We start from the raw sequence: 22,179 nt of genomic DNA, 5'->3' as shown, positions 1-22,179 counted from the left end.
CGGCCTCGCGCAACAGCGGCCTTGTTTCGTACACTCTATCATTTAGCCTCGATCTAAAATTTCCGGGAGTATGACGTCAACGTAACGGTTAATCTCCGCTTACGACGCCATTGAAAAATTTAACCAATCAATGAAATCCTGTTTAAATCCAAGCCGAATCCAAGCCATCCGTGGGTCTACAGAGTTGATTTTGTGCTTGTTGTGTAAATAAAGACCTGATTTATAATTTCTATTACATCTGAAGCCTAAATAAAGACTTGCAATAATCAGATTTAGCTCTTGCATAATGTATGTTTAATGGAGTTAGCATAAATAACATGCATTAAAAGAAATGTGACACTTCCGATCTAGGTTTTAAATAACATTAATTGGTATACATGTTTATACACTCATTTTAGGTGAGCCAGTTAGCAGAAGATCGAAGTTACCTCAATGATCAATTAGGACATTTGTCAAAAGCTCTTAGAGAGAAAGAAAGTGAATGGAATACAATGAAAACTCAATATAGAACACTTTACCAAACACATATGTCTACACAGATGAAGGTAATGTATTCTTTGTTTTAAAATTTTATCTTTATGTGCAGATAATAATGAGGAATGTCATCTTTATGGAGTGATTCACCAATTGAAGCAGTAATGTTATATATTCAAGGATAGCGCTCCATGAGCAGCTATTCTTTATTTTCATGTGGATGTATATTGCCGTCACCCCTGTCCGTCCGTCTGTCTACAATTTGTTTGTGGACACTACAGGTCACAATTTTTATCTGATTTTGACGAAACCTGAAATATAGGTCTATCTCCCAAAGATCTCGGTTCCCTTCGATAATGGCATGTATCGGACCATAACTTCATGGATCATGGCCCCTGATTGTACGAAAAATCACGTTTTTAGCTTGTAGACACTCTAGAGGTCACAATTTTGATCCGATTTTGATGAAACTTGAAATGCATGTTTATAACCCAAAGATCTTGGTTCACGTGAATATGTCACCGTTACACCGTGTTGCTGGTTGAGTTCAAATTTCATGAAAATCCGACCAAAACTGCCAGACAAAATGGCCGTTCCACCCCCACCCCCCGTACGCAAATAGTGTAAACATCTGGTCCCTCTAGAGGTTACAATTTTTATCCGATTTTAAAAAATAAAGGTTTTAGTATATCACCGTTACACCTTAATGATGGTTGAGTTCAAATTTCGTGAAAATAGGACCAAAACTGTCGGACAAAATGGCCGCCCCTTGTTCGCAAATAGTGTAAACATCTGGTATATCAAGGTTGTGGACCTCCTAGAAATCACAATTTTGATCCGATTTTGATAAAACTTAATATGCATGTTTACAATTTTTATCGGATTTAAAAAAAAAAATAAAAAATGTGTGAAAATATCACAGTTATACACTAATGATAGTTGAGTTCGAATTACGTGAAAATCGGACAAAAAAAACTGATGGATATAATGGCCGTCCCTTGTACGCAAATAGTGTAAAAATATGGTATATCAAGGTTGTGGATCCTCTAGAGGCCACAGTTTTTATCTAATTTGGATGAAACTTTAAATATATGTTTTTATCATAAAGATCTTGGTTCCTTTTGATAATCACACTTATCCGAACGTAACTTCCTGAATTATGACCGCTGATTGGTCGAAAAATCGCATGTTTAGCTTGTGGATTCTCTAGAGGTCACAATTTTTTTTCCGATTTTAAAAACCATTTAGATATTACGATTCCACCATAATGAAGGTTGAATTTGAATTTTGGGAAAATCAAAATGAAACTGCCCGACAAAATAGCTGCTCTTTGTACACAAATTGTGTATAAACGGACCCTCTAGAGTTCAAAAATTTTATCTGATTTTGATAAAACTTAAAACATATCTTTATATTCCAAAAATCTTAGTCCCTGTCGATATTTGTGCATTTCAGGCCATAACTTTCTGGCTTATGGCATCTGATTGTACAAAAAATCATTTTTGGTTTTAGCTTGTTCTCTATCCATCTCTTGTAAAATGTGAGCGTATCCTGCCTTTGAAGATGAAGTCAGTTTTTCAACTTCTTTAATTTTTCCTTATTTAAAAATATTTGTCTATCATTTATCAACGTTTTATAGTAATCTCATAAAGTTAAAATTCACCGGAAGTGCCGCCATTTTGAAAATTTAAGTCAATCTTTAAAATCCTACTAGTGCTACAATTTTTATCCAATTTTCAATATCGCCATATATTTGGAAAGCATTCACAATTCACAATCAATTGGTTCGTTTAGAATTATGATATTTGACCTACATTTTTTTAAAGTGACGTCATAAAATTGAAGGTTTTTTTAAAATTGTGTAAGACTGAAATCAGGTAAAATGTCAATGGCAAACGATCAGTTGAGTCATTTGGTGCATATTTTGAAAGTTTTATCAAAAACACAAATGTAAACAAATGTGGCTCGCTAACCAGGAAATTTGGTATTGACCCAGAGAGTTTCTCCTGCGTTCCCCCTTGTCGGGGAGAGAGAGAGAGATAGGGTTTAAGGTCCACTTGACACAAACTAGGTCATTTTGGGACTAACATGGTTCAATTTTGTTTCAATAATTGCACGTAGGGGCGTTTAGCAGTGGGAAGAAACCGGAGTTTAATGTCCACTTGACACAAACCAGGTTATTTTGGGACTAACATATGGTTCAATTTTATTTCAATAATTGCGCATAAGGGTCTTTAGCAGTGGGAGAAAACCGGAGAAAACCCACTCCTTGTCACGTACAACTGGGGAATCGAAACCACCCCAGTTGACTGAATCACAGACCTTACAGCGCGCACATGCTAACCATTCAACCATCTAATCTCTCTCTTCTAGATGTTGAAATTAATGTAAGAAAGCAGGGGACTATTAAAATGTCTGTCTGTCTGTCTGTCCGCCATTCGTCCGTCCGGCCTTCTAATTGAGCTAGAATGTTCAAACTTGGTGAAGGTGTTTATTAGGTCAATGCCTTAATGGAGTTCGAAGATGAGCATTTTCTGCTTAGGGTAAGCAGAGATAAGCAAATTGATTGGTCGATTGTTTTGGACCCGATATCTTTAGTTCTAATTAAGTATTTTCTCCTTAGGGTAAACAGAGATAAGCAATTTGATTGGTTGATGCTTTGGAACACGATGACTTTAATTCTAATTAAGTGAGAGTGATGAAACTTGGTGTATAGTTTCATTACATCAATACCTTGTCTAAGTTCGATAATGAGCATGTTCTACTCCGGGTAAGCAAAACGATAATTAATTTGATTGGCAGCGTCTTTGGAACACAATAATTCTCCTTCTAATTGAGCTAGAACGTACTTGGTGTAGGTGTTTATTAGTTCAATGCCTTGATGGAGTTAGAAGATGAGCATTTTCTGCTCAGGGTAAGCAGAGTGATAAGCAATTTGATTGGTCGAGACTTTGGAACACAATAACTCTGATTTTAATTGAGGTAGAATGTTCAAACTTGGTTTAGGCATTCTTTAGGTGAATGCCTTGATGGTGTTCGATGATAAACATGTCTGCATACACACTGATCAGCAGTGAATATTCGCTAGGCCCCGACAATCACTGATAAGGATGACATCGATGCGACTTAATGAGCCATAAATATTAACTTTTTTCCCCCGACAAATTAAATTCTAAAACATTTTTTTTTATGTATTAGAAAAATAAATGAAGAGGTTTGACGTATTTGTAGGTAAAAATTATTTCCTATTTAGTGTAAATGGGTATTAAAATGAGTAAAAGGCTCCAATCCCCCCGAACCAGTAAGGTCTTATGTAAACAATGCACGCGCCATTGAGCCAATGATTGACGCCGCATGATGAGACGTCATGTGTTAAAGGTAGTCATCTTTTACAGAGATATTAGAAGACTTTCATAATCCTCTGTGAAACAGATTGGTCTGCTTACTGTAAGCAGAGATAAGCAATCTGATTGGTTGATGCTTTGGGGCACGATAACTTTGGTTATAATTAAGTGATGAAACTCCGATTATAGCTTCATTATATCATTACCTTGACTAAGTTCGATGATGAGAATTTTCTGCATAGGCTAAGGAGTGATAAGCATTTTGAGAACAGGGCTAGACATATTCCACAAGTCATGTCAAATGGTGACGCTATATTCTTATCTGGAGAGCATGCGCAATAAATACCATTGGTGTAGACTGGAAAAAACAGACGCTAAAGATTGCCATTCACATGAGGCTTCTGGTGTATTTTCGCCGAAAATAACTGATTAAAAATTACAGTAAAAACAGAAACGATTGAATGTAAATCAGTTTATATACATTCATATTACATTATTCTATGCGTTGTGACTAATTTTTGTCAATTTCTAGGTCCCAAATATTAGCTATTTAGCTCCTTTAAACTTGATGTAGATATTCATTAGGTGAATATCTTGACTGAGATCAATGATTAACATTTTGAGCTAAAGCTAAGCTGAGCAAAGCAATTTCATTGGTCGATGCTTTGGGACAAGATAACTTTGATTCTATCTGATAAAGAGTGATGAAACTTAGTGTATAGATAGTTGATAATCAGTTTGATTGCTTGATACCTCTGAAAAAAAAAAAATGTGCTATTACTTAATATGTGTCATCTATTTATTTTGGGATTTCGGAGAGGGAGATCAGCCTCACTGTTGGCTTGTTGATTTAGAGAAGAAAGTGGTGACAATACTTTATTATACTTGTTTTTATATTATTAATAAGGTTGTTGATTTAGAGAAAAAAGTTGTGACAGAGACATTCCAGAAAGCTCATTCTTCGCCTACAACGACTGTACCAGGTCGTGTTATACCAGATCAGTCACAGATTGAAGAATACAAACAACGGTATGTTCTTTTTATACGCCCACATTGAAATATGGTCATATATTGTCGTCACCCCTGTCCGTCCGTCCATCGCTCCGGCATCCACAATTGCTTGTGGATGCTCTAGAGGCTAAAGTTAATATCCGCTTGACTTTAAAATTTATACACAGTGTTTAAGGTGTTGAGACGAAGAAGTCTATTGATTTTCTGTGATTTACGATAATTACTGCCAGAGTTATGGCCCTTGATCAGTTTGAAAAATCTTGTGGACACTCTAGAGGCTAAAGTTAATATCCGATTGACAGACTTTAAATTTATACACAGTGTTTAAGGTCATGAGACAAAGAAGTCTATTCATTTTCAGTGATTTTCGATAATTACTGCCAGAGTTATGGCCCTTGATCACTTCAAAAAATCTTGCGGATGCTCTAGAGGCTAAAGTTAATATCCGATTGACACAGTGTTTGAGGTCATGAGACGAAGAATCCTATTGATTTTCAACGATTTCTGATTACTGCCAAAGTTATGGCCCTTGATCACTTTGAAAAATCTTGTGACGCTCTTGAGGCTAAAGTTATCATCCGATTGACTTCAGATTGATACAGAGTTTAAGGTCTTGAGACAAACAAGTATATTGATTTTCAATGAATTTTTATAACTTGAACATCTAAATCCATGATATTAAAAGCTTCGTATACTAAACGTTAGCATGGGGCAGAACTTTATAAAAACCAAACAAATTCTAATGGTTTTCTGATAATTACTTCATGAGTTGTTACTCTAAATCAGATTTTAGTGTATTATAAATGTTTCATTACCAAAAAAAGTAAAAATATGCGACAACACTTGTTGACTGCCCGGACGATTTAGCTGCTGTGGGTGTATGTTTCGTTGCCTGGCAACCTATCTTTATATATTAGATATATCAAAATTCAGAAAATTTCAGAGATTTCTCTTTGTTGACATTCAAATTTATAAAATCTTGTTAACTCAATAACAAGTTCTTGATAAAATATTTTAGAACTTGGTCGCTATTGAATTTGCAAAATTTTAGATTATAAATTTTGACCGCATTTTGCAGAAATATCTTTCGCGTCACATTTTGTGTTAGATTTCAAATTATGTGAACACAATGCAGTACAAAATTCTCAAAGGGATCTTTACTACGACATAAAGTAAAGGATAGATCCTAGACAGTGTTGTCAATGGAATTTTTCAAACTTCATTTGTATTCTTTTTAAAACTTGCTCAGGAAAATTTAATTTTAGAGGTATTGCCAACTTTGCTCCAGGTTTGCTTATAAGAGAGCCTGACCAGCCTATGTTTTGTGTATCAGTATCTTGGTATAGTTTCTTTTGGATGTCAGTGTAGTTGTTAACATGTAATGTACATAGCAAACAGCTAATGGGAGATCATATTGTTCAATAATTTGAAAGTTGACTCTTTATTTTACTTCTTTAGGTTTGAAATGAGCGAAAGATTAAAAGAAGAAGCAGTACAGACTAAAAATGAACTACAGAAAAGATTACAAGCTGAGGAAAAAAGAAGCGAAGAAATAGAGAAAACTCTACGTGAAGCACAAGATCAGTTATTATTACATGCCAGTAAACCATTATCACCAGAGGTTTGTAGATTTTGAAAGAACCATATGTAGAGAAAACTTTTTGCAGCGTCATTTAACACCTTTTTATCAATGACACTCTTAGATAGGTCTGTTGCCGGCTTACTGTGTTATCATCTGGAAAATGTCTACATACCAGAATGTGTGATTATATATATTATATTATTGTAGGTGAGATTACAGATAGAAGAAGATGAAAATGAGTCTAGAATAAGAGAATATAATCCTATGTTGAGTAAGTTTAAAGAGATCTAGAAAAAAATTACTGATATGATAAAATGGTTAAAAGAAATTTAATTAAAATTTATGAGGAATGATGAACAAAATTTTCCATCTGTAACAGCACATTATTCTTCAGTTTCTACAAGGGTTACTGTGCTTTGCATGATGTCATGAAATTTGGATTTTATTTCTTGTGGGTGTCACACTTGCAAATGAACATTTGCAGAGTGAATTTAAGTAGCCCTCTCACACATGGTGTATATATACCTTGATGTGATGTACTGATAGTATTATGAATATAGTAGGCCTACAATATTTAATTTATTGAAATATTTCAGCACGTCATGGTATGGGATATTGTCGTAGATTACAAAGATGGATGAAAGTTAAAAAGTATGTATTAACCTATTTGCATTCATTTATAATTTATAAGTAAAATGTTGTTTTAAGAATAATTACTTTCAAAGAATTATGTTCGGTATAATGACAATTGATGAGTAAAATACTGTTTTGAGAGTAATCACTACTATCAAAGGATTATATTAGCTACCCGATAGGTAGAATGACATAATTTTGTTTGAAATATATTATTATGTAAGTTGGTTTGTAAATTATGCATCTGTAAGTATGAATATTGCTGTTTTAATTTTTTCTATTTAAATGTTCTGCTTTATATATTAGCTAAATCCATGCTTTCTTAAACTAGCTAGCAATGTACCAATATAAATAGCTAATCACTTATCTATGTTTCAATGCGTTACAGATTTTTCAAGATTTTATTTTTTTATCTTCATGACATTGAAAAAATTTAATGATTATATTCAGTATCTGATATTATTTTACATTCATATCTTGAAAAAGACTAATATCTTGAAAAATCAATGATTTTGCAGTCTTGTATTCTGCATCTGTGAATAACATGGCCAATGTAAAATATATAGATATTTAAAAAAATAAATTTTGTAATTTTATTAATATTTCTTCATATTAAACAGTATTAAAGAAAATAGTTTTTTAAATATTTATTCACAGATTTCGATGGATTTAGATAATATTATTAATAAACAACCACTGTAAATATAACTATAATTACCGTAATGCTAAACTTCAGACACGATGTTTGAAAATTTGATTATGAAATCACACAGTGAAAGATTCCAATGAATATTTCTCGTAACGAAGTGTTAAAACTCATTATGCATTCTATTTCTATATGTAAATAAGGAAATAATGTTTTGTTTTTGTCTAGTCGTTAAGCTGATACGAATATTGGAAAATAGAGATATAGTTTTGGAAGTAAAGAAAATTTTATTTTAAGACATTTTAACCTTTTAAATTGACAATAAAGTTTATGTCTATTGGAATATATAGCTTTCATTAATCAGCCTTTAGACATAATTATTTACTCAGAAATTCTTACAGTTTAGGCTTTGTTATATAAAACACATTCAAGTGATACACCTTATTTACCCTTCGATATCGTTAAATATGAACAAAGGCTATTTTGCAAGCCAACTAATTTAAGCCAACTTATTTACCCTATTTTGCAAGCCAACTAATTTAAGATTGACTTGGGCTTTTCAAACATACATTTGGGAACTTGCCGGTAGTATTCAAATAATATAGTAAGCTGTAAATGGTCAAAATTTGATATGATTATACATTATGTAAAGACTGAACTTGATTTGAGTTGGATTAATAACTATATTTGAAAGTCAGCTATTCTCTAACTTTCCAATATAAAGGTATTATAATTATTATATGTTTATTATTATTAACACTGCTTTTGTTCTGTCCTCTATCTTATCACTCACTGCATGGTATTAGGTTTATCATATAGTCGTTTGTATAATTCTTTCTTCAGGCAATACTTCTCATTTTCCAGCCGACAGCTTACCAGAATTATGCGGTTCAGACCAGGTATACGCAAGTGTTTGTGGGCCTATTTTGTTCTCGTACATATCCTCATAGTAGCATGCTTTACTGGTTTTATATAAAGTTATAGAAGAATATGTGGTACCCTGTGTGATGTGCTAAAATAATAGACGAGGCCTGGTGAAGATGTGGAAATAGCTTTGATAATTAAACTCCAATTACATTGTGATAGAAATTTCTTTTCTACATATTTAATGTGTTGCCAGTGTGGTCAGATATGTTAGCTGGACAAAATTAATTGTATCAGAGAATCTTGTTCATTATTATTGTGAAATGAAGTAATTTTTTTTGTGGAAAAAATGATTGCATTCTTAAAATAAATAAAAGAATGTAGATTGTTATATTTATGTTAGTGATTATGTAAAACAATTGTATTGTGTCATCAGTTGAATGAAATGACTTCGATATGTTTTGATTTGGGCTTACAGGAGCACATGTAGATAACACAAAATAATTCCATTAGCAAAATAATACTTTCTATCAGTTAAAAAAAAATTTGACGTGATAGATTACAAATTTTATCCTAATGTGTTTCTCTAATGTACATGTATGATTGTTTTTTAATGATGTGTATATGATAGATTTTATTGTAATTTAAAATTTATTTTAACCAAGTAAAAATTTATGAAATATAGATGTAATATATTTGATTATCTGTGTTATTTGTAAACTTATTTGATTTATTTTTGTGGTGTTCTTTCATGTTTAGTTCATATCGAAGAGAATAATGTGGGATATTTCACTTCACAATTCTCACATTCCATGTTTAGATATATGTACATAATAATTACTGTAAGTATGCATAATAATTAAGATCCTATATTTATAAAACATAGTTTAAATATAATTGAACACTGGATACTAGTAGTTAAATATGTAAAATAACAATAATATATATATATCTGTATATTTTTTTTTTTCATATTATGTATGAATCAAAAATGCAATTAAGGTAAAAGGGATATGAATCTAGATATTTGTACTGAGCATTTAAAGGAGAGCTTGTTGGTATATTTTCATCCATACACTACTATTATGTGCTAATGTACATCTGAACAGCTTTATTTAAAGATTTTGTAGGTATACATGTAGCCTTGTGGCTTGTACACACAAATATCACAGCCTATTGTTATGTATATATGTGATAGAATGTGAAGCCTGCTTTGATTATACATATATAATTCATTCAGCTTTACTCTTAAAGATACATTATGGGAGATTAGATAACGAGTTGGCAGTTCTCACTATAATAGTTAAAAACTAGATAATGTAAAGGCAATTTGCTGAAAATTAATTGATCCACTATAAACCGTGAATTAAGCGATTAAAATTTCCGCCTAGCCTTGAACGTCATTACTAAAGTCAGTATGATAAACAGCATTGTCTCGATTATCCATTTAATCATTAAATCGTGAAGGAAAGTTATGCAGTAAATCAGCTCATAATCCACTAAAGATCGCAGGCTAGCGATGCCATCTAGATTTGATTATGGTCTGGATAGGTTAATTAATGTCTAATTAATAATTTAAATAACATTTCAGGCCTAAAGAAAGACCTGCAATAGACAGATTTAGCTCTTGCATAATGTATTTTTAAATAGTTGCCTGAATGTTTTGGTTGTTAATGAATATAATGTTATTGTATATAAAGAGGAATATTATTTTATCATAAATTAATGAAGGCTATGTATTAAATTCAATTATTAAAAATATGCAAACCAGAACATGGCATCATTTTATTGTCACTATTTTTACAATCTCTAATGAAAAGCATTTATAACACCTAATTAATTTGGAGGAAACCTATAAAAAATATATATATTTTCCATTTTAATTTGTCATGCTGGTATGGCTAAGCAACATCATTTAAACAAATCTGAAAAAAAAAATCAACCATTCCTATCAATTTGGGAGAAGTTTACATTTAATGGATAGAAGGTATGGCAAAACAGAACTATCAAATACTCAAAGGTATCTGACCCCCATCTGTGTAAAGCCTTCACAAATGAAACTTTAAATAATTTGGAGGGTTATTATTTTGGGGAATGCTGGGATTAAAGTGCATTTACTTTAATATATCTTCATAAATAAACAGTCTGTATTGGGCTCGATCAGTAATATGCAGAATGTTATTGGCTGACTATACCAAATAAAAAACCCTCCCTTGATATAAAAAAATTAAAAAAAATCTCCTGAAATACTTTGATTATCCAGACAGCTGAATGGCTTCCTAATCATGGCCAAAGGTACTAGTATATCAAACAAGAGCATGGTACCGCTGCAATATAGGTCCACATTCCTGGGGATCAGGTCGAATGGTTAGCACGTCCCTGCTGTATCATAAGGTCTGTCATTGAGCCAACTGGCATGGTTTTGAATCAACGGTTGTACGTGACAAGGAGTAGAGTAGCCTTGTGGGTTTTCTCCAGGTCCTCCAGTTTCCTCCCACTGCTAAAGACCTCTGGGGATCAGAGCATGCATGAAAATAAATAACTGCTATCTTTACGCAATAAGGAATAAATATGCAAAGTTCCAAGATAATCCATTCAGAATTGCAGCCTGTAGATGTTAAACAAGACAAAAATATGGATATGGATTAATATAAACCCCATTTCTCTCTCACTCTGTCCCAGGGAGTCGGGCATGCACCCAAAAATAATAGAGGTCACCTTTAGGGTATAAGGAATAAATAAAAAAAGGTTTCAAGAAAATCCATTAAGAATTGCGGCCTGTAGGCGAGACACAAAGAGAAAATGGGTGTGGCTCTGGACCTGGGGGTTGGGCATGCACCATGCACAATAGGCATGATCCTTAGGGTATAAGGCATAAGTATGCAAAGTTTCAAGAATTGTGGCCTATAGGTGACAAACAAGCCACATCCCTGCTTTGATTGATATGGTACTTTTTAAAATGAAGAGAATGAAATATGAAATGACTGTAATATGACAAGAGATAAAGAAGGCTAGGCGTTGGGTTTGTTTTGCCAAAATATTTTAACAAAAAAGTGAAACTGCCCCAGGGGTTGGGGCATGCACCAAAATAAATAGTTGCTGTGTTAATGGTATAAGGAATAAATATGCAAAGTTCCAAGATAATCCATTCAGAATTGCAGCTTGTAGACGATAAATACAAAAATTGGGCATGGCTCTGCCCCTGGGGGTTGGATATGGAACAATATAAATAGATACCACTCTGTTATTGAAATGATTGATATGCTGAATTTGAACAAAATCTGTTAATTATTGCAACCTGCAGAGTATTTATCGATAAAAACTAACAAAAAAGTGGATGTAGTACCACACCCCTGGGGGTCGGAAATGAAATGAAATGGGGTTTAACGTCCTACTGTTCTGCTCCTTACCTGGGCTAATGAAGACGGGCATACACCATACAGTGTGCTATGAGGGAAATTTGGCCCGGGCAGTGGCGCTACGGCCTACTCTTATATCGAATTCCAACTGCCAAGGGATCTTTTACGTGCATGCCAATTTGTACACGGGACCTCGGTTTTCTGTCCCATCCGAACCACTAGACAGCTGTCCTTGTCAGGCCCTCCTTCCTGCATCACTGACAAGGGGAAACCACTCCGGAAAATCTGGATGAACTTTCTCGGCAAATGCAGGGATCGAACACCCGACCTCCAGGCTAGCAAGCCAGCGTCTTACCCACTTAGCCACGTGATCCCCCCTGGGGGTCGGAACATGCACCAAAATAAATAGTTGCTATCCTTAAAGTATAAGGAATAAATATGCAAAGTTCCAAAATGATCCATTTAGAATTCCAGCCTGTAGACAAAAAACACAAAAATTGGGCGTGGCTCTGCCCCTGGGGGTTGGACATGGACCAATATATATAGGTACAACTCTATGCTGGATCATTCCGAATTGGATCCAAATCTGTTAATAATTGCAACCTGTATATAATTTACAAACAAAATATCAACAAAAGGTGGGTGTGGCCCCATCGAAAGGGCAGGGCGTAAAGGAGGGAGTCGTGCACCAACATCAATAGTTGCCATCTTTAGGGTATAAGGAATAAGTATACAAGTTCTAAGACAATCCATTCAAAATTGTGGCCTTCGGGCGCTAAAGGCAAAAATTGGGCGTGACTCTGCCCCTGGGGGTCGGGGCATTCACCAAAATCAATAGTTGCCACCCTTAGGCTATAAGGAATACATATGCTTGGTACCAGGTTCATCCATTCAGAATTGCAGCCTGTAAACAATAAACACAAAAATTGGGCGTGGCTCTACCCCTGGGGGTCGGGACATGCAGTTGTCGACCTTAGGCTATAAGGAATACATATCCCAAGTTCAAAAACGACCTATTAAGAATCGTGGCCTGTAGGTAACACACAAAGACCCAAAGAAAAATTGGTGTGGCTCTGCCCCTGGAGGTTGGGCAATCACCAAAAAACACTAGGGGCCATCCTTAGGGTATAAGGAATATGCAAAGTTCTAAAAGGATCCGTTAAGAATTGCGGCCTGTAGACGAAACACAAGACACACAAACATTTGGCTTGGCTCTGTCCCAGGGGCTCGGGCATGCACCAAAAATAATAGAGGTCAGCCTAAGGGTATAAGGAATAAGTATAAAAAAAAGTTTTCAAGACGATCAATTAAGAATTGAGGGCTGTAAGTGACACACAAACATACAAAAAGAAAATGGGCGTGGCTCTGTCCCTGGGGGTTGGGCATTCACCACAAACAAGAAGGAATAAGTATGCTAAGTTTCAAGGTGATATGTTAAGAAATGCTGTCTGTAGATGACAAACAAATAAATTCAAGAAATGTGCATGGCTTTGCCACTTGGGGTCAGGCATGCACCAAAAACAATAGGGATTATCCTTAATTCCAATATCGAAAGGAACCGAGATCTTAGGGTGATAAACCTATATTTCAAGTTTCATTGAAATTGAATAAAAATTGTGACCTGTAGAGTGTTCACAAACAATTGTGGACGGACGGACGTCCGAGGCGACGACAATATAACGATTTTCTTTTAACAGAGCTTGAGAATATAGTTATTTCTGGAGTGACTATCCAAAGGTAAAACAAATCAGAGGACTAAGATAGGAGTATTTTAATGTTTTTATTTTGTAAGCTTAACAGCTTCACATTATATTAATAACAATAAGCATTAAAATATACCATGAAAACAATATCACATTTAAACAATATAATATATTATCTTAACTTACATTACATACAATCTGCTAAGATTTCGTTCTTTACTAACACCTTCTTAAATTACTGAACCTTATCTATCACAACAACATTCAACTCATTGTTTTCAAGTATTTAAAGCATACATCATTATGCTCATAAACAATTACACTTGACAACATTAAAATTGTTAGTGTGACAAGATTATCTTAAACAAATACCAGTACTCAAATTTTGATAAACAGAAAATTTGGGTGAAAAATGAAAAAGAAGTCACTTCCTAAATGTATTAGACAACAATGTTAAAAGGATGACAAAAACATTTACACTAGGACAAAAAGAATGCTTCAAATTATTTTAGAAATAGTGAGTCACTTGTAGAAATACTATTTACATTTTTTATATTTTGAGCAGTTAACATACATAAATAATAATAATAATATATGAAAGACATATTTGTGACAGTTTGATAAAATTTACTCAACAGTTCATCAACTGACAACAAGCTTGGTTGATAAACTGAGGATATTATGATCTTTAGAGGGTAATCAACTTGTAACAAGCCAACAGTGAGGCTGATGTCCCCCGCCGAAATCCCAAAATAAATAGATGACACATATTAATTAATCGCACATTTATTTTTTTCAAAAGTATCGAGCAATCTAACTACACACTAAGTTTCATCACTCTCTATCAGATAGAATCAAGATTAACTTGTCCCAAAGCATCGATGAATGAAATTGATTAGCTCTGCTTAGCTTCAGCTTGAAATGTTAATCATTGAAATCAGTCAAGACATTCACTTAATGAACATCAACATCAAGTTTAAAAACATTCTACCTCATTTAAAAGCAGAGTTGTTATGTTCCAAAGTCTTGACTAATCAAATTGCTTATCGATCCTTAGCCTAAGTAAAAAATTTTCATCATCAGATATAGTCAAAGTAATGATATGATGAATCTATACTCGGAATTTCATCACTCTCACTTAATTAAAACTAAAGTTATTGGCCCCAAAGCATCAACCAATCAGATTGCTTATCTCTGCTTACCATAAGCAGACAATGTTTATCATCGAACTCCATCAAGGCATTCATCTAAAGAACGCCTACACCAAGTTTGAACATTCCCCCTCAACTAGAAGGAGAGTTATTGTGTTCCAAAGTCTCAAAAAATGTTCATTATCGAACTTAGTCAAGGTATTGATGTGATAAAGCTATACACCAAGTGTCCTCACTCTCACTGAATTAGAACTAAAGTTATCGTGTCCCAAAGCATCAACCAATCAAATTGCTTATCTCTGCTTACCCTAAGCAGAAAATTCTTATCTTCTAACACTGAACTCAATCAAGGCATTCACCTAATAAACACCTACACCAAGTTTAAACATTCGACCTCAATTAGAAGGAGAGTTATTGTGTTCCAAAGTCTCGACCAATCAAATTGCTTATCGCTCTGCTTACCCTAAGCAGAAAATGCTTATTATGGAACTTAATCAAGGTAATGATGTGATAAAACTATACACCAAGTGTCTTCACTCTCACTTAATTAGAACTAAAGTTATCGTGTCCCAAAGCATCAACCAATCAAATTGCTCATCTCTGCTTACCCTAAGCAGAAAATTCTTATCTTCTAACTCTGAACTCAATCAAGGCATTCACCTATTAAACACCTACGCCAAGTGTGAACATTCTAACTCAATTAAAATGAGAGTTATTGTGTTCCAAAGTCTCGACTAATCAAATTGCTTATCGCTCTGCTTACCCTGAGCAGAAAATGGTCATTATCGAACTTAGTCATGGTATTGATGTAATGAAACTATACACCAAGTTTCATCACTCTCACATAATTAGAACTAAAGTTATCGTGTCCAAAAGCATCAACCAATCAAATTGCTTATCTCTGCTTACCCTAAGCAGAAAATGCTCATCTTCGAACTCCATCAAGGTATTGACCTAATAAACACCTACACCAAGTTTGAAAATTCTAGCTCAATTAGAAGGAGAGGTATTGTGTCCCAAAAAGTGTGACGGACAGACAGACGAGCGGAAACACAATGGGCGGAAAGACAGACAGAAAGAGGGACGGACAAACCCACTTTAATAGTCCCCTGCTTTCTTCGAAAGGCGGGGACAAAAAACCAACTTAATTAGGTCACCATTTACATTTGATAAAACCGAATAAAATATTTAACAAGCCAACAGTGAGGCTGATGTCCCCTGCTGAAATCCCAAAATAAATAGTTGACACATATTAATTAATCGCACATTTATAATATTTTTTTCGAAAGTATCAAGCAATCAAATTATACACTAAGTTTCATCCCTCTCTATCAGATAGAATCAAGATTATCTTGTCCCAAAGCATCAACCAATGAAATTGATTAGCTCGGCTTAGCTTTAGCTTGAAATGTTAATCATTGAAATCAGTCAAGACATTCACCTAATGAACATCTACATCAAGTCTAAACATTCTACCTCAATTAAAAGAGTTGTTATGTTCCAAAGTCTTGACCAATTAAATTGCTTATCGCTCATTAGCCTAAGCAGAAAATTCTCACCATCGAAATTAGTCAAGGTAATGATATAATGAATCTATATTCTGAGTACCATCGCTCTCACTTCATTATAAACAAAGTTATCGTGCCTCAAAGCATCAACCAATCAGATTGCTTATTTCTGCTTACCGTAAGCAGATAATCTTCATCATAGAACTCCACCAAGGCATTCACCTAATGAACGCCTACACCAAGTTTAAACATTCTACCTCAATTAGAAGGAGAGTTATTGTGTTCCAATGTCTTGACCAATCAAATTGCTTATCGCTCTGCTTAACCTCAGCAGAAAATATTCATAATCAAACTTTAAAGTCAAGGTATTGATGTAATAAAGCTATACTCCAAGTGTCCTCATTCTAACTTAATTAAAGTTATTGTGTCTCATGTATATCAACCAATCAAATTGCTTATCTCTGCTTACCCTAAGCCAAAAATTCTCATCTTCGAAGAGAGTATTGTGTCCCAAAAAGTGTGATGGACAGACTGACGGACAAGACAGACAGACAGACGGACGAACCCATTTGAATAGTCCCCTGCTTTCTTTGAAACAAAATGAAATGAAATGGGTTTAACGTCCTACTGTTCTGCTTCTATACTGGGCTAATGAAGACGGGCATACGCCATACAGTGTGCTATGAGGGAAATTTTGCCCGGGCAGCGGCACTATCGCCTACTCTTATATCAAAATCCAACTGCCAAGAGATCTTTCATGTGCATTCCAATGTATACACGGGACCTCGGTTTTTCGTCTCATCCGAAGGACTAGGCAGCTGTCTTTGTCAGGGCTTCTTCGAAAGGCGGGGGACAATAACAATGTTACAAATAGCAGGGTGTTTTTATTTGGATCTAATTTTTATTTAATTCTTCTCATCAAATTCTATTTCTCAGTTAATAAGGTCATTGTAATGCTATAAGGATTTGATCTTAAAAATGGGCACTGAATATATGCTCGCCAACAGCTGTTTGAACAAAGACAAAAAAATGTCCTGTTGTGATGTATAGATAACCTAATATAAACTTGAATAGATTACCTGGTTTCGGTGATCAGGGCAATAACTCTGCTGACTGCTTTAAATGATTAAGCCACAATGAATTTTAAAACTTCTCTTTACGACATGTGGAATAATCTCAGCAAGTCCCTACTAACCTCATACACTAGGGCAATAACTATGTAAAATCAATTTGCAACCTTAACAAAGAGACATTTAAATGAAATTTTGTAAATGCACAGACCGGTGACAAAAATATAAATCCACTTTAAGAGTAGGCGTATAAAAAATCACATGACTTGTTCACTAGAAAGAGAACATAATGTATTGAAATGAGCTAAGAAGAGACATTTAATAAAACCCTTGTTTCAGCAACAGAAGTACTGATTATGGTCACAGATTAGCAGCTGATTCTAGAGGATCCATAGTACTATCACCTGTTAAAAAAAAAGAGAGACATATGTCACTTAATTATTCCCTAGCCTTTGACGCTTTCTTTCAAAACATATTTGCTTCTTTGTATTCAGTTTTGTTTTTGTGATGGATGGAACATGTACCCTATATGTATTGAATACTGAAGCGTTTCTTGATTGAATTTAGAGTTTAGACTACTTTTTTATACATTTCACTGATGTGGTTACTTGTATAGTTGATTTTTACTACATATGCTTACATTCGTATTTCGTGTAGCATATAGCAGATCATGACTCATGCTGGCATTGCACAATGGGTTCTTTGGGTTGTATTCCTAATTGTTTTCAAATTTGAGTGAAGTCTGTGTCACTATAGACCCAGGACTGTACAGCGCAGTGGAGCTTACGACCAGCCCCGGATCCATTCACTTTTTTTGAATTGTCTGTATGTTTGTGTTTTCCTGAGTATGATGTCCTGTCCGTGTATTTGTTTTTGTGTAAATTTTGTGTGGTGCAGTCCCCCTGCACTTACTATTAAGTGTATATCATATGAATGAGAAAGCGAAATGAAATGAAATGGGGTTTAACGTCCTACTGTTCTGCTCCGAACTGGGCTAATGAAGACGGGCATACGCCATACAGTGTGCTATGAGGGAAATTTTGCCCGGACAGCGGCACTACGGTCTACTCTTATATCGAATTCCAACTGTCAAGGGATCTTTTACGCGCACACCAATGTGTACACGGGACCTCGGGTTTTCGTCCCATCCGAACGACTAGAGAGCTGTCCTTGTTAGGCCCTCCGTCCTGCATCACTGACAAGGGGGAACCACGCCGGAAAATCTGGGTGAACTTTCTCGGCCAATGCAGAATGAGAAAGCATACCAAATTCATAGTGTATAAAGGCCTTACACGAGTTTGTGTTGAAAATTACAGTTTGTGTTGTGTTTATTGCACACCCTCTTAGGTTTACCCAGAGCATGGGGAGAAGAAACAAGGTATCACTTTTACATGGCCTTAGTAAGGCTAGCAGCTACACTATTCTATATTATAATTCATGTTACCAATCAAATTGAGTCCAGATAAAGCAGACTATTCATGTTTGAGATACCTATCTCTAATCACTTTACAGTTATCATTTACATATAAAATTACCTTAAGACCCCTTGTTAATTAATAGGGAAAAGCAATCCAGGTTCAGTATAAAATATCTAGAATATCTGTAAACTGCAGATACTGGGACAATCCCAACAACATTACAATATTATATGGAAAGACTTACATGTACAGTCATAAGTTCCTATTACCATTGAGGTATCATTTAAATCATCTGTTTTTGATTGTAATGGCTCATCTTCTTCCATTATATGTGAACAGGTTTCATCTACTATATGTAGTGGTGGTTCTGTAGAACCTAGAGCAGATTCTACATGAGATGTATCCATAACAGTATGATCTGTATCTTCAACCATTGTATTACTCATTGTACTACCCACCACTAAATCACCATTCTGATAAATCAAAAAAATATGTTCTTACAAATGATAAAGTCATCTTTATCATCTTTCCTATTCCCAGACTGTCTTTAAAGGACAAATGAGGATGTTCATGTGGAAAAGCTTTAATAGGTTTCTGATTTAAACACATCCACCGCAGCTAAGTCTGCCAAGCAGTCAGCCTAACAAAATCTTTATATGATATATCATTGCTAACGTTTAATAGCCTTCTTTGTTTCACTAATTTGTATAATGCACATAAATCTCATACAGACTGGATGATAACTTTTATCATTAGAGTGTTAAAATCCCATTTATCACTAAAGGTACGGGCTATTTATTATTTGATAATTGCTACATTATATTTCCTAAATTATGATTTAGATCAGTATTCAATTTGAACATGGACTGTTCCACTGAAAGTCAAGAGTATCTGAGAATTATATTTCAAACTTACTGGAATCGTTTCATTTATCACAAGGAGGAACCATAATTGTAATTCTGTGTTGACTATCAGTTTCTTATGGAGCTATTGCCCCAGTCAAAACATTCTTGCCAACGCGCTTTGGGAGATATAATTACCAAGAAAATAAGGACTATTATATTAATATAATACCATGGTACCTACTTGTAAAAGACTTCCAGCAGGAAACATTCCCGGATGTAAACGTGATAATAATTGAGCAGTTTCTGGTGTAATAGTGTTACTAACATGAGTTGTACCATCACTTAAATGTGTTTCTATTCTTGATATAACATGGTGACCATCTGAAATAGACCAGCAAAATAATAACACTAATAATACATTGTGAGTTAGGAAAAGTAAAACCATTAATATTCCAAGCAAAGATCGCAAAAAAAAAAACTCAATAGAAAACTAATTACCGTACTATACCCTAGTATATACAGCTAATGTAAACGAAGAGCCATTAATGTTCTTTTTGTAACATCAGCCAACAGTTTAAATTATTCTTTCTAGACAGCCTTTGATACAGTTGAACTTACAGAAGCAGTTCATGTTGTAATGGTTATATAAATTTCAAGAATTTACAAGAATGTGAATACAAGAAGATTAAATCAAAATAAACAAGAAAGGAAATCAACATTTTGAGGTCCGTTTAAAAGTATTACCATCTCCTGCATTTTGTGTTAATGTAACAGTTACAGTTTCTGGTATAGGTGTACCACTAACTCTAGGCCAGACAATTGGTTCTCCAGCACCAAGTGTATCCGAATTAGGTGGTGGTAAAGCGCTAGCTTCTGTATTTGTTATAATCTCTACATTTACCTACAATATAAAAACATCTCATTAGCTTTTCTTAGTTTTCTATTATCTTTAAAGCAGCATTCCTTGAAGGGGTGCAGTATGCTATGACAGAAATTTTGACTGGACAGCATTGCTACAAACAGCTCTTATTTCAGAAGTCAAGGGTTCTTGTAAGTGCACATTAATGTGTACACTGACAAGGGGGAACCACACTGGAAACTACAATGCACTTTCTTGGCCAACACTGGGATCTCCAGGTTATCAAGCTAACGTCTTACTAAGCCACCACTCAGATTAAAATTAAATATTTCAGTTTCATTTTAAACTATATAAGGGATACAAAATGACCTCATTTTCTGCGCATGATTGGCTGCTGATTACCCAAATATTGGTAGATGGTATGTTGTTCTATCAATCAGCATCATAATTATGTAAATCAACTAAAGATAATTTGATCATGACCAGATACATACTTAAAATCTAGCTTTTAGAATCCTGAGAGATCTCCATGACCAAGTAAATTTAGTAATCAAGAGGAAAATAACTTACAGTAGTGGCAGTGAGAGCCAGTGTCCCATTTTCAATGTCTTTAAGAGCTTGATGTATGTGGTTTTTGATGTTATTAACAGTAGGAAATAATGTCCAGTCATGTCTTTCTGGCATATCTGTACCAGGATACATATCTTTCGTTACATAACATCTGCAAAATATTGATGAACACCTAAATAAAACTCTCAACAATGTACCTTTAAATTATAAGCAGATGAATAACAATAGTAAGAAAGTATGAAAGGCTTCTGTTAAAGGGCCATAGCTCTGCAATTACTTTTTAGACAAAAACAGATTTTAACAGGCTTATTACTTACAAGTAGCCAAACAGCGCTATTGGACCATGCAAAAGATAAAGTTAACCAACAGAGGTGACAACAGAGTATGACAACAGTATTTTGTGTGTGCATGAATATTACTCAACTGTAGCTTGAAGGAAAGGAGAATTTTTAATCACTTCACTAATATCATTTTTAAATGTTTATATAATAAAAAGATGAAAGTATTTAATTACCGGAGTTGTTTTCTAATTGTATACACACCAGTCTCTCCTGCAGCTACTAGTTCTCGTATTTTAATAGCTAATTTAGGATGAATATTAGAATCTGACAAGCCTGATTGGGGTATTTCTTCTTCTTCTTCAGGGAAAGTATCAACAGTTTTACTAGGTGCTGTTGTTAATAGGGAACCAACCGATCCTTCATCATGAAACTGGTGAGCCTTTTCTGTTGGTAATTGCACATAATGTCTGAAATATATTTTAGAATAAGTAGGTGCCTAAATTTCTAGAGAATTTGCAGAAGATATTGCATAGTGGTTCATTATTAAAACCATCTGATTCATTTGCACCCATAAGCATATTTTCAGTACTATAAAAAATAATTTAACAAATAATTAGAATTAACAAAATTACCAACCTTTCTTGACCTAGACCATCTATTCCTCTCTGTTTTAATTCTTGAAATGCTCTATCCATTGCAGCTTTCAAAGACTTCTTATCAAGATACAGAAAATCGACAGCAAATTCTGGAAATTTTCTGACCTTTTTTACGTATATTCTATAATAAAAATACAGTACTAGGTATGTTTTTACTTTATTACTACATAACTGATATTTATGAGGAATATTTCATTTTTAACTA

The 22,179-nt window shown here is 34.3% G+C and overlaps 2 protein-coding genes across 7 annotated transcripts in view; one reads left to right on the top strand and one right to left on the bottom strand.

Moving 5' to 3' along the window:
- LOC126809853 (repetitive organellar protein) overlaps positions 1-10,327 on the top strand; it is a 74,750-nt gene extending 64,423 nt beyond the window's left edge. For 3 of the 4 annotated variants that reach the window (XM_050534670.2, XM_050534669.2, XM_050534666.2), the window contains 6 exons: positions 399-545; positions 4,726-4,847; positions 6,288-6,450; positions 6,619-6,682; positions 7,008-7,062; positions 8,534-10,327. In XM_050534670.2, coding sequence (XP_050390627.1) covers positions 399-545; positions 4,726-4,847; positions 6,288-6,450; positions 6,619-6,682; positions 7,008-7,062; positions 8,534-8,666 — 684 coding nt within the window. In that variant the 3' untranslated portion in view covers positions 8,667-10,327. The remainder of the gene's footprint in view (positions 1-398; positions 546-4,725; positions 4,848-6,287; positions 6,451-6,618; positions 6,683-7,007; positions 7,063-8,533) is intronic. The other variant, XM_050534667.2, reaches the window with a different exon arrangement.
- A 3,350-nt stretch (positions 10,328-13,677) lies between these two features.
- LOC126809858 (calcium-responsive transcription factor) overlaps positions 13,678-22,179 on the bottom strand; it is a 38,085-nt gene continuing 29,583 nt past the window's right edge. For all 3 annotated transcript variants that reach the window (XM_050534681.1, XM_050534682.1, XM_050534680.1), the window contains exons 7-13: positions 21,955-22,095; positions 21,552-21,785; positions 21,038-21,188; positions 20,353-20,509; positions 19,850-19,989; positions 19,008-19,236; positions 13,678-17,749 (exon numbers count right to left, since the gene is read on the bottom strand). In XM_050534681.1, the coding sequence (XP_050390638.1) occupies positions 17,706-17,749; positions 19,008-19,236; positions 19,850-19,989; positions 20,353-20,509; positions 21,038-21,188; positions 21,552-21,785; positions 21,955-22,095 (1,096 nt within the window). In that variant the 3' untranslated portion in view covers positions 13,678-17,705. The remainder of the gene's footprint in view (positions 17,750-19,007; positions 19,237-19,849; positions 19,990-20,352; positions 20,510-21,037; positions 21,189-21,551; positions 21,786-21,954; positions 22,096-22,179) is intronic.

The sequence above is a fragment of the Patella vulgata genome, chromosome 2 (genome assembly GCF_932274485.2).
Source record: "Patella vulgata chromosome 2, xgPatVulg1.2, whole genome shotgun sequence".
Taxonomy (NCBI): domain Eukaryota; kingdom Metazoa; phylum Mollusca; class Gastropoda; family Patellidae; genus Patella; species Patella vulgata.
The sequence above is the reverse complement of the archived record's forward strand: the minus strand, read 5'-3'. Positions and strand labels throughout refer to the sequence as shown.